This window comes from Schistocerca gregaria, chromosome 1, assembly GCF_023897955.1.
Source record: "Schistocerca gregaria isolate iqSchGreg1 chromosome 1, iqSchGreg1.2, whole genome shotgun sequence".
Classification (NCBI taxonomy): domain Eukaryota; kingdom Metazoa; phylum Arthropoda; class Insecta; order Orthoptera; family Acrididae; genus Schistocerca; species Schistocerca gregaria.
The window spans coordinates 187,097,189-187,116,169 of NC_064920.1; the positions used below are offsets into that span (position 1 = coordinate 187,097,189).

Here is an 18,981-nt window from a genome sequence, read left to right on the forward strand (position 1 = left end):
ACTCCCCCTACTTCCCTCCCCCCAATACTCCCCCTACTTCGCTCCACCCCCCCCTCTTCTTCTGAATCCTGGTAGCCACATGATAATGCATGCAGCTGTCTGGGCAGTTACTTTCATGACCTCTGTAATGACCGATATTGTCTCTCTCCCGTTTTGGAAACCAAGGTGTGCTTTTCCAGGTTGGTGGCAGTTTAAATACTGCACGTTTTGACAAGTGTCATATTCATCATCTTTTGGCGAAGTGGTCTTCGCCGGAAAATGATGTGTATGACACTCGTTGAAACATCACACTATTTGAACACTACTACCCACCTGGGAATCCAAGAGCTTTTCACCAACAGTAGATGCCAGGAGAGTCTGCACTCACATATACGAACTGTGCTTCATTAAGAAGGTTGCATTTATTCATTTAACTCATTAGTCTGTCTTTCATGATTAATTCAGTTATTTTTGAGAATGCAGACTCTAGTGAAACTGGCTTGTAGTTTTCAATACTCTTCATATTACATTTCTTTAGTAAGAGCATAACTTGTGGGTGTTTTAGGTACTATGGAAAACCATCTGAACTAAAGAACTCATTTATTATGTTTGTTAACGTGGCTTGTATGCTCTCTATGCATGCCTTCAGAGCAGAGGCTGGAACCCCATCTTTACTTGCTGACTTCTTATTTTTTAATTGTCTGTGTGTTTTCAAGCTATGTTGTGAGAAACAACATCATTGTGTTTCCTGTGTAGGTCATGTGGGTTTTTGGAAGATTTTGTTTTGAGCAGTACCAGAGCAATATTAATTTATAAAATTCGCCAATTCTGAAGGATGTTCTATTATTCCACCCATATCTTTGATTTACCTTTTCCAGTTTCTTGTTTTATGACAGCCCCACTATTTTTATTTTATTTTTTGCTTTAAATATTACTAGTTGACCTCTGTGAATAATTTGCATTCTATCCTGATTGGTTAGTGAAAGGTAATGTAGTAATGGAGAAATAAATAAATAAATGCAAGTATTTATTAATAAAAGGTATTATATTTGAGGAATTTTGAGGAATAGTTACAAATATTAGTCTCATTGCAAAAATGCAATATCATTATATGCAGTAGCACTGTAGCTAGCCGGCCGGAGTGGCTGTGCGGTTCTAGGTGCTACAGTCTGGAACCGAGCGACCACTACAGTTGCAGGTTCGAATCCTGCCTCGGGCATGGATGTGTGTGATGTCCTTAGGTTAGTTCGGTTTAATTAGTTCTAAGTTCTAGGCGACTGATGACCTCAGAAGTTAAGTTGCATAGTGCTCAGAGCCATTTGAACCACTGTAGCTACTTTGTGACTGTTCTCAATGCAGCACCATAAACATCTGATTTACCTATAGTCCTTTCAGAATCACCATATAGAAAAAACACATTGGACCAGAATGTGGGTTCAAGCAAGATATAGCAGTAAGTGAACCAGTTATTCTAGAATAGATGACAAAATCAATTGCCTGGTGGTGATCTGTCATCAGTGATAAAAACAGCAGCAATGTTACTGACTGGGTGCCTTGGATCTTCCAGAATGAAATGCTTTGCTAGTAGTGAATTGTATTTGAAAATACTATATTGTAAGGTATATGTTATATGTGGGCAAGGATTATGTGAATCAGGAATTGTGTGCAATGTAACCATTACTAACCTGCAACAGATTCTATTGGCTTTATTCTCCATGCGATATTGTAATACAGTATTAAAAATCTATAATGGAGAGCCCATCCTAAAATGCAATTCTGGCAGGAGTTCCTACCATATGATACAGTTACCCATGTATTTTAAAATAATGTGAACCACTATTTTTGGAGTTTGGACCTAGATAAACTGAAGTGAAGCAAATGCCAGAGCATTATTAAATTGTCTGATATTTCGTGGGTGGTTCTTAGTATAGTTGTTATTCTACACTTTGAGGCTTTGAAACTCTTCACAAATTTTAATGGACTCTATTTTAACCTTTCTCTTGTTGCAGCATGTGGTAGCTGAATTGTCACTGACCTCCACTGCAAACAACGTTGCAGAGCAGTGTATCCACATTTGGGCCATGTTACCAACACCGTGTTTGTACTTCATTGTCTTTAGGGGGACGATGGGCAGAACAGTGTGTTTTTGAAAGTTTATGCTGTTGTCTTCTTGCACTGATATTTTGATAGTGGTGAATTAGGTTAGAGAATGACACAATGTCTCTTTGTTGGACTAATTGTTGCAGTAGTGCATTGACTCAGTCTTGTCTGCGATTGCACTGAACTTCTCATATCTTGCTGAATTCGAAGTTGTCTTTGTTCATCGCTTAGGCTGGAATTTCTTCTTTTGTGGTCTGTGACGTGTTCTAGTGGTAAGGACTGCTCGCTTATTGGAGGTCTCCCTCTCAATCTGCATGTTGTGTCCCATTTCCTCGTGTAAACCTTAAATACAGAAGAAAAAAGTTAGCAGGTATTTACCTTTTTTTGTAATACTTATTCATTTGTTAAGAAAAATTAATAGGAAACAACTATTGTCAGTAGTGAAAGTTTGTTTTACCTTTTCTTGTGATGTAGATTAGTGGTATTTGGGCTAGGACACGTGTATTGTAATGTTTCAGTTGCTGTGATTTAAAAGTTAAATTAAGCTATAAACTCAATTATAAAAGTAAATGGTACTTACCTGAAATGATGAACATTGATGTGATTCACTTAATTCATGCAGTTGCTTGAAGAAAGTAAACATCCCCAACTGCTGTTGTGCATAATAGTAAAATTAGATTGTCAACATATGGCATATTCTGAATTTCTTATATTGATGTGTATGACCGAAATTGTGTAATAGCGTACATGCCCATCTACAGCAGCTGTCCTACATGGTAGTTAAACAGACTATCAGTAGATGACATCTTCTACATATTTTTTGTAAAAATGTTATTAAAATAAAGCTTTTGAATGGAAAGAATAACTTTAAATTATATGTGTAGTTTTTGTCATTGACAATGAAATTTTGAAAATGATATCTGAATCGTTAATTTTGATTAAATAATGCAGGAGATATTGCATACTGACAAAACCACCATCGAGGAAACTACCACATGGGAAAAATATATTAAAAACAAAGATTCCAAGACTTAACAAGCGGGAAAGCGCCGGTAGATAGGCACAATGAATAAAACACACAAACACACACACAGAATTTTGAGCTTTCGCAACCATGGATGGAGGTGTGTGTGTGTGTGTGTGTGTGTGTGTGTGTGTGTGTGTGTGTGTGTGTGCGCGCGCGTGCGCGAGTATATACCTATCCTTTTTTCCCCCTAAGGTAAGTCTTTTCGCTCCCGGGATTGGAATGACTCCTTACCCTCTCCATTAAAACCCACATCCTTTCATCTTTCCTTTTCCTTCCCTCCTTCCTGACGAAGCAGCCGCCGGTTGCGAAAACTCGAAATTCTGTGTGTGTGTTTGTGTGTTTTATTCATTGTGCCTATCTACCGGCGCTTTCCCGCTTGGTAAGTATTGGCACATGAACAAAACACACAAACACACACACAGAATTACTAGCTTTCGCAACCGATGGTTGCTTCTTCAGGAAGGAGAGGGAAAGACGAAAGGATGTGGGTTTTAAGGGAGAGGGTAAGGAGTCATTCCAATCCCGGGAGCGGAAAGACTTCCCTTAGGGGAAAAAAAAGGACAGGTGTACACTCGCACACACACACTCGCATATCCATCTGCACATACACAGACACAAGCAGACATATTTGAAGGCAAAGAGTAAGGGCAGAGATGTCAGTCGAGGTGGAAGTACAGAGGCAAAGAAGTTGTTGAAAGACAGTGCACGCAGGTCAGTTGGTAAATCACGTGGGTGCTTTCACACGTGGCTCTCCCTTTGATCGTGTACACCTTCCGGGTTACAGGACTGGAGTAGGTGGTGGTGGGAGGGTGTATAGGACAGGTTTTACACTGGGGGCGGTTGCAAGGGTAGGAGCCAGAGGGTAGGGAAGGTGGTTTGGGGATTTCATAGGGATGAACCAAGAGGTTACGAAGGTTAGGTGGACGGCAGAAAGACACTCTTGGTGGAGTGGGGAGGATTTCATGAAGGATGGATCTCATTTCGGGGCAGGATTTTAGGAAGTCGTATCCCTGCTGAAGAGCCACATTCAAGGTCTGATCCAGTCCCGGGAAGTATTCTGTCACAAATGGGGCACTTTTGGGGTTCTTCTGTGAGAGGTTCTGGGTTTGAGGGGATGAGGAAGTGGCTCTGGTTATCTGCTTTTGTACCAGGTTGGGAGGGTAGTTGCGGGATGCGAAAGCTGTTTTCAGGTTGTTGGTGTAATGGTCCAGGGATTCAGGACTGGAGCAGATTCATTTGCCACGAAGGCCTAGGCTGTAGGGAAGGGACCGTTTGATATGGAATGGGTGGCAGCTGTCATAATGGAGGTATCGTTGCTTGTTGGTGGGTTTGATGTGGACGGATGTGTGAAGCTGGCCATTGGACAGATGGAGGTCAACGTCTAGGAAAGTGGCATGGGATTTGGAGTAGGATCAGGTGAATCTGATGGAACCAAAGGAGTTGAGGTTGGAGAGGAAATTCTGGAGTTGTTCTTCACTGTGAGTCCCGATCATGAAGATGTCATCAATAAATCTGTACCAAATTTTGGGTTGGCAGTCTTGGGTAACCAAGAAGGCTTCCTCTAAGCGACCCATAAATAGGTTGGCATACGAGGGGGCCATCCTGGTACCCATGGCTGTTCCCTTTAATTGTTGGTATGTTTGGCCTTCAAAAGTGAAGAAGTTGTGGGTCAGGATGAAGCTGGCTAAGGTGACGAGGAAAGAGGTTTTAGGTAGGGTGGCAGGTGATCGGCGTGGAAGGAAGTGCTCCATTGCAGCGAGGCCCTGGACGTGCGGGATATTCGTGTATAGGGAAGTGGCATCAATGGTTACAAGGATGGTTTCCGGGGGTAACAGACTGGGTACGCATTCCAGGCGTTCGAGAAAGTGGTTGGTGTCTTTGATGAAGGATGGGAGACTGCATGTAATGGGTTGAAGGTGTTGATCTACGTAGGCAGAGATACGTTCTGTGGGGGCTTGGTAACCAGCTACAATGGTGCGGCCAGGATGTTTGGGTTTGTGAATTTTAGGAAGTAGGTAGAAGATAGGAGTGCGAGGTGTTAGTGGGGTCAGGAGTTTGATGGAGTCAGGTGAAAGGTTTTGTAGGGGGCCTAAGGTTCTGAGAATTCCTTGAAGCTCCGCCTGGACATCAGGAATGGGATTACCTTGGCTCCTACCCTTGCAACCACCCCCGGTGTAAAACCTGTCCTATGCACCCTCCCACCACCACCTACTCCAGTCCTGTAACCCGGAAGGTGTACACGATCAAAGGGAGAGCCACGTGTGAAAGCACCCACGTGATTTACCAACTGACCTGCGTGCACTGTGACGCTTTCTATGTGGGAATGACCAGCAACAAACTGTCCATTCGCATGAATGGGCACAGGCAGACAGTGTTTGTTGGTAATGAGGATCACCCTGTGGCTAAACATGCCTTGATGCACGGCCAGCACATCTTGGCACAGTGTTATACCGTCCGAGTTATCTGGATACTTCCCACCAACACCAACCTATCCGAACTCCGGAGATGGGAACTCGCCCTTCAGTATATCCTCTCCTCTCGATATCCGCCAGGCCTCAACCTCCGCTAATTTCAAGTTGCCGCCGCTCATACCTCACCTGTTTTTCAACAACTTCTTTGCCTCTGTACTTCCGCCTCGACTGACATCTCTGCCCTTACTCTTTGCCTTCAAATATGTCTGCTTGTGTCTGTGTATGTGCAGATGGATATGCGAGTGTGTGTGTGCGAGTGTACACCTGTCCTTTTTTTCCCCTAAGGGAAGTCTTTCCGCTCCCGGGATTGGAATGACTCCTTACCCTCTCCCTTAAAACCCACATCCTTTCGTCTTTCCCTCTCCTTCCTGAAGAAGCAACCATCGGTTGCGAAAGCTAGTAATTCTGTGTGTGTGTTTGTGTGTTTTGTTCATGTGCCTATCTGCCGGCGCTTTCCCGCTTGGTAAGTCTTGAAATCTTTGTTTTTAATATATTTTTCGCATGTGGGAACAGAGAAAATTTAAGTGTCTGAGATTATTTTCCTAAAACGTACAATTATCCATCTGATTTTCTTAAATGCTAGTGTAGAAGTGGAAATGAATCCTCAAAATTAATTTAAACAATGTGCAGAATTTAGAGAAGTTAACATCTACATTGTTTTCCATTTACAACTCTTCCCAGACTTAGAAGTTGTCTGTATTTTACATTTTGATAAGATTCTTTTGTGTGTCTGTAGCTTTGTGACCTGTCTTGGGCTTTATCATCAGATAGTAATGAAAACAAAAGTAAAGGTCTGTTATAATACTTTGCTCTTTTCCCTGTCAGTGCATAGTCCATGACTGATGCTGAACTTCTTTGTTCTGTCTCTTCTGTTAATTCTGTTTCATAAGGGTCCCATACAGAGGAACAATACTCAAGACTGAACAAGACAAGTGTTTTGTCTCCTTTCTAAAAAAAAAGTCACTTTTTTAGTAAGTTAGTAAGCCTTCCAGTAAATTTCAGCCTGCTTCCCCAATAGATAAATTTATATGGCCATTTTACGTTGTTTGACCAGGTGATAACCACTTATTTGTTTGTTGACTCTGACAGTGTGATGCTAATGGCTTAAACTGCATAACTCTAGTAGATCCTAGTCTTCTAATTAGGATAGCAATTAAAATAAATTTTGTTGAATCTGGGTAGAAAATATCTGTTTATGATGTTTTTATGTTTTGTGGTTTCTTTTAGTGACTCCTATGACCTATGCCTTTTCATATTTAATTCCTATTTTGTATCCTTCCTCAATTTTGCCAAATAATAGGAGTCATGGTTTTTAAATGTAGGATATGTTTGTTTAGCAAAGTCTGTGTATTTTATTGAAATTCATTGTGAGAGATCATATCTGTTATTGTCAGCTGTATTAAAGCAAAATCCTTTTCTATTGAACTTTTCTTTCCTAATGATCTATTCTTTGTTCTGGTAATTTTGTTGATGTGTGATTGGAAATGAAGGTTTTCTGCTACCCAGTGGCTTGTTCTTTGCTTTTTGTGTGAGAGAATCATTTTCTTTGTTGTAATTTATGTCTTACTTCATCAGTAACAGGCTTTTGATTAGCTCATTCAGAGTTACTGTCAGCTTAAAATGTGATTAGATTAACCTATGTAACGAATCCATGTTACAAGTGAATGTAAAAGCAAGACAGCAGTGATAAGTTGTTGATAATTAAGTGTGGTAATGTTTCTTACGACATTTATGTTTGTTCAGAACTGTTTCACAGTTACCCAACTTTGTATATATTTTCTGCTTATTTACGTTAATATGGAAATGTCTATATTTCGCATCTCTACTTTTGCTGGAAATAATATTTGCAAGTTTCATAATGATAAATATGAATTGATCCATGCTTGTGTTGTAAGTTAGCCATAACTTTTAATTATCACATTGTATAATATGGGCCTCTTCGGGAGGTGGCTAGGTAAGCAAAAGTGCTTACATGGAGTAGATAGTAGTTTCTTTGTCACAGAAGAATTGCTGGAATTGGTTCCAGTGAAAGACTACAATGGGACAGATACTCTAGTGTGTGTGTGTGTGTGTGTGTGTGTGTGTGTGTGTGAGAGAGAGAGAGAGAGAGAGAGAGAGAGAGAGAGAGAGAGCATGTGCGCACTGGTGCGTTCGTGCGCGTGTGCAAGAAAGTATTGACAGTATGGGTCTGCAATGGAAAAATCTCACTTCTGTGGCTACAGACAGTGCAGTGGCTATGTTTTGCCAAAATATTGGTTTCATGGCACTTTTATGAGAGATGGCAAAATTGTTACTCATTACAGATAAGAGTTTTGCAATGAGTGTTAAGCCTGTTGTAACACTGACAAATGAATGGTAGATAGCCAATTTGGCCTTACTCAGTGATATTATGCACAAACTGAGCATATTGAATATAGTATTGCAGGTTGAAACCATATTAGTTTGAGAAATGTTTGACTGAATTCAGGGATTTGAGATGAAACTCTCTTTTTGGGATTTGCTCCCTGCCGCTGTTGGATAAGCAGCTGCAGCAGCAAGTCGTATAACCCTAGCTTACTTATTTGTTAGATAGTTTAATTAATTTCTTTGCGTGTTTTTGGGTACTTGCATTGTTTAATTCATATATTTCGGGCGTATTATAGTGTTTGAGGGTTGTAGCATCGCGCCTTAGTACCTGAATAGTGTAAATTCGCGTAGTCGTCTGTCTTCTGTTTTTGTTTTGAACAGCCAGTGTCCGTTGGTCACAACCATTGTGCTCCCTTCCGCCGTTGGATAAGCAGCTGCAGCAGCAAGTCATATAATCCTAGCTTACTTATTTGTTAGATAGTTTAATTAATTTCTTTGCGTGTTTTTGGGTACTTGCATTGTTTAATTCATATATTTCGGGCGTATTATAGTATTTGACAGTTGTAGCATCGCGCTTTAGTGTTTACTTGGTAGATTCTTATTTAAATTGCGTGTGAGTTTCGTATATGATGTGCAAATTTCAAGTTTTAGTTAATGTAATCGTAAATTCAGCAGATTGTAGCGCAGTCGTTAGGCATTTGTACAGGTTAGTTGATACATTCTTTGCGTGTTTCGCTTGCATTATCTAGGCACGGACTCGTGTTTCAGTAACTGTTGTTCAACATCGATTAGAATGGACAGGGACTGCGATTGCTGTGTTCGGATGAGGGCTGACTTGGCATCCCTTCGCTCACAGCTGCAATCGGCGCTGACTTCGGTCGCGCAGCTTGAGGCTGTTGCCAATGAGCACCACTGTGGGGAGCTGGACTTGGGTATCACGGGGATGTCAACCTCGTCTCGTCTGTCCCCAGATCGGTCTGCCGCTGTGGTTGCCCTGGTTGCTGCCCTCAGTGGGGCTGAGCCCTCGCCTGTGGTTGATTGGGAGGTCGTTCCAAGGCGTGGCAGGCAGCGAAAGGCGTCCCCGGAGGCTGATCAGAAAGCCTCCCCGGTGTGTCTGACAAACCAGTTTCAGGCACTGTCTCTGGCTGAGCCAAATGCAGCTGCCTGCCCTGTTTCAGAGGATCATTGTCAGCCTTCAAGGTCCGGGCAATCGCAGAGGGTGGGCTTACTGGTAGTTGGGAGCTCCAATGTTAGGCGCGTAATGGGGCCCCTTAGGGGTACGGCGGCTAAGAAGGGGAAGAAATCCAGTGTGCACTCCGTGTGCATTCCGGGAGGAGTCATTCCTGATGTGGAAAGGGTCCTTCCGGATGCCATGAAGAGCACAGGGTGCAGCCAGCTGCAGGTGGTGGCACATGTCGGCACTAATGATGTGTGTCGCTTTGGATCTGAGGAAATTCTCTCTGGATTCCAGCGGCTATCTGATTTGGTGAAGGCTGCCGGTCTTGCTTACGAGATGAAGGCAGAGCTCACCATCTGCAGCATCGTTGACAGAACCGACTGCGGACCTTTGGTGCAGAGCCGGGTGGAGGGTCTGAATCAGAGGCTCAGACGGTTTTGCGACCGTATTGGCTGCAGATTCCTTGACTTGCGCCATAGGGTGGTGGGGTTTCGGGTTCCGCTGAATAGGTCAGGAGTTCACTACACTCAGCTGGCGGCTACACGGGTAGCGGAGGCTGTGTGGCGTGGACTGGGCGGTTTTTTAGGTTAGAAGGCCTCGGGAAAGTGCGGGATGGGCTGCAATGTCAAAGGGTGCTTGGCAATTACAGGATGTGCTTGGATCAAGGAACAGTCGGAATTATAGTTGTAAATTGTTGTAGTTGCGCCGGAAAAGTCCCTGAGCTTCAAGCGCTAATAGAAAGCACAGAAGCTGATATCGTTATAGGTACAGAAAGCTGGCTAAAGCCTGAAATTAGTTCTGCAGAAATTTTTACGAAGTCTCAGACGGTGTTCAGGAAAGATAGATTAGGCAGAATTGGTGGTGGAGTGTTTGTGTCTGTCAGTAGTGGTTTATCTTGTAGTGAAGTCGAAGTAGATACTCCGTGCGAGTTGGTATGGGTGCAGGTTATACTTAACAGCCGAATTAAGTTAATAATTGGCTCCTTCTACCAACCCCCAGACTCCGATAATACAGTTGCGGAACAGTTCAGAGAAAGTTTGAGTCTCGTAACAAATAAATACCCCACTCATACGGTTATAGTTGGTGGGGACTTCAACGTACCCTCGGTATGTTAGCAAAAATACTTGTTCAAAACTGGTGGTAGGCAGAAAACGTCTTCCGAGATTGTCCTAAATGCTTTCTCCGAAAATTATTTCGAGCAGTTAGTCCATGAACCCACGCGAATTGTAAATGGTTGCGAAAACACACTTGACCTCTTAGCCACAAACAATCCAGAGCTGATAGAGAGCATCATGACTGATACAGGGATTAGTGATCACAAGGTCGTTGTAGCTAGGCTCAATACCATTTCTTCCAAATCCATCAGAAACAATCGCAAAATAATTTTATTTAAAAAAGCGGATAAAGTGTCACTAAAAGCCTTCCTAAAAGACAATTTCCATTCCTTCAGAACTGACTATGCGAATGTAGACGAGATGTGGCTCAAATTCAAAGATATAGTAGCAACAGCAATTGAGATATTCATACCTCATAAATTGGTAAGAGATGGAACGGATCCCCTGTGGTACACAAAAAAGGTCCGAACGCTGTTGCAGAGGCAACGGAAAAAGCATGCGAAGTTCAGAAGAATGCGAAATCCTGAAGATGGGCTAAAATTTACAGACGCGCGAAATTTGGCACGTACTTCGATGCGAGATGCCTTTAATAGGTTCCACAACGAAACATTGTCTCGAAATTTGGTAGAAAATCCGAAGAAATTCTGGTCGTATGTAAAGTTCACAAGCGGCAAGACGCAGTCAATACCTTCGCTGCGCAGTGCCGATGGTACTGTTATCGCCGACTGTGCCGCTAAAGCGGAGTTATTGAACGCAGTTTTCCGAAATTCCTTCACCAGGGAAGACGAATGGAATATTCCAGAATTTGAAACACGAACATCTGCTAGCATGAGTTTCTTAGAAGTAGATACCTTAGGGGTTGCGAAGCAACTCAAATCGCTTGATACGGGCAAGTTTTCAGGTCCAGATTGTATACCGATTAGGTTCCTTTCAGATTACGCTGATACTATAGCTCCCTACTTAGCACTCATATACAACCGCTCGCTCACCGATAGATCTGTATCTACAGATTGGAAAATTGCGCAGGTCGCACCAGTGTTCAAGAAGGGTAGTAGGAGTAATCCATTTAACTACAGACCTATGTAATTGACGTCGGTTTGCAGTAGGGTTTTGGAGCATATACTGTATTCAAACATTATGAATCACCTTGAAGGGAACAATCTATTCACACGTAATCAGCATGGCTTCAGAAAACATCGCTCTTGTGCAACGCAGCTAGCTCTTTATTCGCTCGAAGTAATGGCCGCTATCGACAGGGGATCTCAAGTTGATTCCATATTTCTAGATTTCCGGAAAGCTTTTGACACCGTTCCTCACAAGCGACTTCTAATCAAGCTGCGGAGCTATGGGGTATCGTCTCAGTTGTGCGACTGGATTCGTGATTTCCTTTCAGGAAGGTCGCAGTTCGTAGTAATAGACGGCAAATCATTGAGTAAAACTGAAGTGATATCAGGTGTTCCCCAGGGAAGCGTCCTGGGACCTCTGCTGTTCCTGATCTATATAAATGACCTGGGTGACAATCTGAGCAGTTCTCTTAGATTGTTCGCAGATGATGCTGTAATTTACCGTCTAGTAAGGTCATCCGAAGACCAGTATCAGTTGCAAAGCGATTTAGAAAAGATTGCTGTATGGTGTGTCAGGTGGCAGTTGACGCTAAATAACGAAAAGTGTGAGATGATCCACAAGAGTTCCAAAAGAAATCCGTTGGAATTCGATTACTCAATAAATAGTACATTTCTCAAGGCTGTCAATTCAACTAAGTACCTGGGTGTTAAAATTACAAACAACTTCAGTTGGAAGGACCACATAGATAATATTGAGGGGAAGGCGACCCAAAGGTTGCGTTTCATTGGCAGGACACTTAGAAGATGCAACAAGTCCACTAAAGAGACAGCTTACACTACACTCGTTCGTCCTCTGTTAGAATATTGCTGCGCGGTGTGGGATCCTTACTAGGTGGGATTGACGGAGGACATCGAAAGGGTGCAAAAAAGGACAGCTCGTTTTGTATTATCATGTTATAGGGGAGAGAGTGTGGCAGATATGATACACGAGTTGGGATGGAAGTCATTACAGCATAGACGTTTTTCGTCGCGGCGAGACCTTTTTACGAAATTTCAGTCACCAACTTTCTCTTCCGAATGCGAAAATATTTTGTTGAGCCCAACTTACATAGGTAGGAATGATCATCAAAATAAAATAAGATAAATCAGAGCTCGAACAGAAAGGTTTAGGTGTTCGTTGTTCCCGCTCGCTGTTCGGGAGTGGAATAGTAGAGAGATAGTATGATTGTGGTTCGATGAACCCTCTGCCAAGCACTTAAATGTGAATTGCAGAGTAGTCATGTAGATGTAGATGTAGATGTAGATAGACAGGTAGAAAATAAGAATGCTACTCGTTTCTCGAAATTGTCATCTTTAATTATGGGAGCAGAGTGGAAGTTGAATAGTATCAAAGTATACCATTGACCTTTTGCATGAGTTTGGGATTTATTTACAGGATTTTGAAAAGTAAAATAAAAAATATAATGTTTTTTTCACATCCCATTTCAGATAATGTAGACAGTGTGGAAACTGAAGGAAAGAAACTTAGGGTTAATGTCCCATCAACATTAAGATCATTAGTGTCAGAGTGCAAACTCTGATTGCTGCAGGGATGAGGAAAGAAATCACCCCTGTCCTATCAAAGGTACCCTCCCTGCACTTGTCTGGAGCAGTTTAGGGAAATCGTGTGAAACCTAAATCACGATGGGCGGACGCTGATTTGAACCATCGTTCTCCTGCTACATTGTGACTTTTAGTTTTGTGATAAATTAGTCTCTCTGGCTTTTTAAGAATTTTTCCTCAACATAAATTTTCACAACTTTAAAAGTTCTCGCTGTGATTATAGCAATGTTTGGATGAACATATTTGTGTGTGAGACTTTCTTCCATAGTGAAGAGAATGAAAACAACCCACAGAAACTCACTGACAGATGTTGTAACAAGCAAAATAGTTTTATTTAATTGGATAGATAAAAAAATCTGCTCACCAAGCGGCAGCAGGGCACACACATAAGACTGTTGTGATTGGCAAGATTTCGGAGCCAGTGGCTCCTCCTTCAGTCAGCAGGGTTGAAGGGGAAGGAAGAAGGGTGAAGGAAAAGGGCTGGAGAGGTCTAGGAAAAGGGGTAGATTTCGGGAAAGTTGCCCAGAACCGTGGGCCAGGGGAAACTTACCGTATGCGGTGAGAAGGAAAGACTTGTGAGCACTGGCTGGTTGGTTGCAGAATATGATAATCCGTGTGTTAGTGTGTGGCTCCTTGGAGGGTCTGCCCCTTTTTAATAGAGTAATTTTCAAGAATTGCACCATAGTGGCAATGTATGGAATTGAAAATTGAACTGTAGTTTTAGAATGCGACATAGTATGTTTGAATTCAGTGGACTCTAAGCAAATTATTTATTTGATTCATTACAAATGATCTGGAATGTATTTACCATATGATATATGAAATAAAGATGGCAGTGTTTATAGTTACAGAACAATGATGTGTTAAAATTGAAAAATGAAGTGTAATACTAATTGACACTTACAGAAAATTTTTCACAAAGCAACGCAAAATCATTTTTTCAGATTGTGGCGAAGGCACTTTGGGATCAACTTGGTGAGCTGGAGCCTGATGGTCAGGTGCACTGTGTGGAGCTCCTGCATCAATTGCACAACCTACTTCCTGGTTCACGAGTTGTTGAAGATGTTGTGGGTGAATCTCTTTGTGGACCAATCAGTTTTGACCAGTCTGATTACTGCTCCAGTACATTTGAGAAATTTTCACTGCTCTGGCACGTAGGGAGAGAAGTTGAAGCCAAGGGTGCAGGCTGCCACCCAGTCAGATCATTTGACAGGTAAGGAAGTATTTCATGAGAAAAGGGCTGGTCTATAAGATTATAACTTATAAAACTGGAGAAATAATTAATTTGAATGCACATCTATAAAGACGATCTTTTCAGTTTGCCATGGACTTCCAGTATTATTAAGAAATCATATGATTACCAAATGGCAGAGGCAGATCACATGTTAACCAAGTATCTTGTACCATTTTCCGTGGCTCAAGATTTACTGCATACTTTTTTATAATGTAAACTACTTATAATACTTTTATGTGCGTTGATAAATTAAGAGTAAATGGGACCACTCACAGAATAGCAGGTGTGTTGAGTTACTGACAGGCAAACACAAAAGAAAATGAAAACTTTGCTGGCTTTCAGAAGAAATTCTTTGACCAACCAGGTTATGGATACTCACTGGAGGATAGGAATGTGTGAGGAATGTATGGCAGATGCATGGCCTAAATTGTATTATACAGATACCAGAACCAGTGAAGTGTGACACACGATGGAGATACCATTGCGGCTTGGATTGGGAGGGGCGGCACGGCAGTGGAAGGGGAAACTATTGGATAGAGGGTTTTGAGACTGCTGGCACACATGTTGCCCCTCTCCTAGCTCTCCTAGTCCCTAGCTACCCATTTGCAACCCATCTTCATAGTTCCCATTTCACGCCCCTTTCTCCCAGTACGCACCCTTTCAACACAACCCCATCCCACCCCTGTTCACCTACCAAGCTGCATGATCTAGACACGCAATCAGTGTGTGTGTGTGTGTGTGTGTGTGTGTGTGTGTGTGTGTGTGTGTGTGTGTGCGCGTGTGCGCGCGCGCACACTAAGATGGAACGTTGCTTCATCCCTAAAAATTACACGCTGTAGAAATGCGTCATCCTCCATGCTTGCTAGTACATAACCACAAAATGATAGGCGCTTCTCTTTGTCATTGGGGTTGAGAGCCTGCACAAGTTGTAATCAGTAGGGCATGTACAGAACATTCCGTACAGTTGGTTGGGGTATTCCAAGTTCTCAACTGACCCTATTGGTGGACTTACTGGGACGGTGCACAGATCTTCCTAGAATCCGTCTGACATCATCCTCTGACACACATGGTCGGCCTGTGCTTTTCCCTTTTCACACACTCCCAGTCCTTTTTAATTGCTTAAACCAACCAACAGCTAATGCTTTTGCGAGTTGGTGGTTGAATACCGAATTTGGCACAAAATGCCTGCTGCACTGCAATTTGCGACTCAATTTTTGCGAACTCAAGAGCGCAGAAAACCTGGTGCCCCTCAGTTGCCATTTCACTTACAACTGACAGTGAAACGGAATGATGGCCCTATTGTCATGCGAACTGTACCGGCTACTTCTGAAACCATCGCTGTCCGCCTTTGAAATTTCCTCTTTTCATTGGTATAAAACTTGTTCATTTTGGATTTGTACCTGAATACATAAAAAATTTTGAAAATGGGTTTATCATTTAGAATGATCCTGTATTTTTATACACTGTTTCAACTATTAGTCAAAATTTTCCTTTTTACAACTTCTTTTTTCACTAAGACTTCTATGGTCTTCAATAATGCTGGGCCTTGTGATCATTTGCAGTATTTTTCAATGCAGCAATGACTGGGCTATCACCAGCACTGTAGTGTTCTTCCAAAGATACTACAAAAGGCAGTTGGAACCCTAGTGTATGTGTGCATTTTTGGATATAACAGCGGCAAGCTGCAGTGTCCATGATCAGCCTGATGGCATCTTCAGGCTTGTCAGCCGCCATAAAGAATTATGTTCTGTCACAACAGTGGATAGGATCAGAGCTTGCTGATTGCCCAGTAAACTGAGACACACTTTCTCAGTTGTAGAATAATTCTTCTTGTACTGGGTGGTTATAATTAAACTGGCAGTGTTCCGAGTGTTTCAGTTCATCACAGAATGCTAAAAAAGCATAGGTATGTTCATTAATTGGTGCACTTGTAGAGTGTGCTGGAAAAAAAATTGTAGTTTCACTTTCTGCCACCAGGTGAAAATATTGTGCTGCAAGCAGTCAGAATGTGGTGTGGGAGTAGGAAAAGGGGAGAAATTATAAAACACATTATAACAGTGGTTCTGTCACATTTATTATGATGTGGTCACAAGTTACAACATGTGTTCAGTATGGTCTCCCGAGTCAGCAATATGCTGTACCCATAACACGACATGGTCGATAGTTACTCATAGTATATCTGGTGTAATCAGAATGATATGTCATTGTATGTTATCCTTCGGATTAGGAGTAGTCCAGACACATCCCTAACAGACATGATCTTTCAGATATGCCCACAGCCAGAAGTCACATACATGAATTTAGGTCAGGGCATCTGGAAGGCTACACATCTTGAAATTTCCTAGAGATAACGCAGTCATTACCGAATTTGAGTCGTGTGCCGTACGGTTAGCTGTAATATCATCAACCTTTTTACCCTTTACACCAATATTCACTTTGCAAAAGATCTCAGCACTAGTTAGGAAGTGACCAACATCAAGCTGATGTTAAAACAGGAAACATTTCACATTTTAACTGCTTAGAGTGCCATATTTTAACCTGGTGGGAAAAGTGGAACTATTATTTTTTTTCGGCATACTCTGTGAGTGCACCAACTAAATAACATACCTAAGATGTTTCAGCATCCAGCGATGTATGCAGCCTACATTGCGCCCCTTGGAATACCATCAGTTTAATTATAACACTTGATACAAAAAGAGTATTCTGGAGGTATGTGCAAACCCTTTCTGCCCTATTCCTGAATTTCCACTAGAACTGCACCTACTCTGTAACCACTAGCATCAGTTCATGGTTCCAGGATTTTTGACAATGCCAGTACCTCCTTAAATATACGTGAAGATCTTTCTTGCACCTCATTCCATGAAAATCAGCTGATTCCTTGCAGGAGTTCTTATTATGGGTATGCATTATGACTGAAATATTTTATGAAATGTCTAAAAGGAGAGCACTTTTGGGGAACCCTTTGCAACCTGAATATGTATAAGAGTTGGAAAACTTTTTCTGCATCAGGCTTGAGCCCTTTTCCATTAACCATATAACCCATCTTACTTATTTCTTGGTCAGTGAAGAAGCACTTTCTCTCTTCAGGCAAAGTTCTGTATGATGGACTCAATTCAGCACAGCTGCCAGGCACATTAGATGCTCTTCAAATGTCTGTGAGAGAACAATAATCCCATTCAGATAGCAAAGATAGATTGCCCATTTAAGACATCAAAGTAGGTTGTCCATCATGCATTCATATGTGGCTGGAGCACTGCACAGAGTAAATGGTGTAACTTTGAATCCATATAGACCATGGTTCTTCATGAAAGCAATCTTTTTTCCCAGTCAGTCTTTTGAACCTCGCCATTAAACTCTAGTCTCCATCCTGTGAACTTTTGTTCGGCCATTTCATTCTCCACATTCATAGCAGTGAAATACCTCATGCCATTCAGACAGTCCTAGGTGTCATCAATCCATAACAGTGGCTATACATAATTTGTGGTGATATTGTTCAACTCCCAGTAATAAACACAGAAATACCAATTGTCACCTTTCTTTTTCTCAAGGACCATTTGGGAGGACTGAGAACTCCCTGACAGCTGAATGTTGCTGTCATATGAAGTGTGATTGGAAAGTTTTAAGAATGGGCTTCTAATTGTACAGTGGTGGTTCTCAGATGCTACTGTGATGCATCTCCTTCAAAATAAGACCCTTATGACTGAACATACTGACTCCAAGGGTGTTTCCACTTCCTGGAAATTTTTTTCCTGAAATATGTTAAGGATACTCTCCGTATTTGCCTGGATGACTTCAATCAAGTCAAATCGTTTCCCTTTCAGTGAAAATTTCAGTTTGGGAAACAGGTAGAAGTCCGCAAGGGTCAAATCAAGGGAATATGGCAGTTGTGGAAGCACAAGAATTTTGAATTTGTTCAAAAATTCAACAATGGAGCATGCACAATGAGCTGGAGCATTGTAATGTTGTAGCACCCAGCTCCTGTTGTTCCACAATGCAAGCCTTCTCTTCTGTACTTTTCTGCAACTGCTCCAGGACACATTTGTAATATTCCTGGTTAATTGTCTGTCCTCCGGGGGTAAATTCATGATGCACAATACCGGTAATAATAAAAAAAAATAATAATAAAAAAATAAAATAAAAAAAAACTTCAAGTGAAAAGACTGCACTTTGCTTTCAGGATCATACCCATATACCCACAATTCATCACATGTAATTACCCTATTTAACAAATTGGCACATTTTTAGTCTGATTACTCAGTTCTTGGCACACTTCAAGACGGTATTGTCTCTGGTCACTTGACAACACTTTTGAAATGAATTTTGCGGACACTTGACGCTTGTTCAGATCTTCAGTTAAACTTGACTGAACTGCATAAAAACTTAAATTAAGTTCATCAGCCATCTGCCTAATTGTAAGTCTATGATCAGAGCGCATTAAGTCATGAACTTTCACAACATTTTCATTCGTTTTTGAGGTGGAGGCACGGCCGGACCGTGGTTCGTCTTCAAATGATTCGCGGCCGTTTTTAAATCTGTTGAACCAGACAAAAACATTTGACTGGCTCATACAATTATCTCTAAAAGCTGTTCTTAGTAATTCGTAAGTTTCAGAAGCTGATTTCCCGGTTTTCAAACAAAATTTCACACAAACTCGTTGCTCCATTTTTACATCCATTTTCACACAGACAAAATCCGGCAACAAGCCTTAACAGACCTACACTCAGCCAGCTGCCACATTGAGCTGAATAAAGGAAATGCAGTTCCCTGTCAGAGGGCATTCAAGGACCAGGTAATGACCCACTCTGCTCCCTCCGTGTACCTGCCTGCCAAACCAGTAAGTAGGTGTGGATCTATTCTTAAAACTTT

The 18,981-nt window shown here is 41.8% G+C and overlaps 1 protein-coding gene across 2 annotated transcripts in view; it reads left to right on the top strand.

The window, feature by feature from the left end:
* LOC126336429 (protein dopey-1 homolog) overlaps positions 1–18,981 on the top strand; it is a 341,808-nt gene that overhangs the window by 118,643 nt on the left and 204,184 nt on the right. For both annotated transcript variants that reach the window (XM_050000134.1, XM_050000125.1), the window contains exon 13: positions 13,826–14,094. In XM_050000134.1, the coding sequence (XP_049856091.1) occupies positions 13,826–14,094 (269 nt within the window). The remainder of the gene's footprint in view (positions 1–13,825; positions 14,095–18,981) is intronic.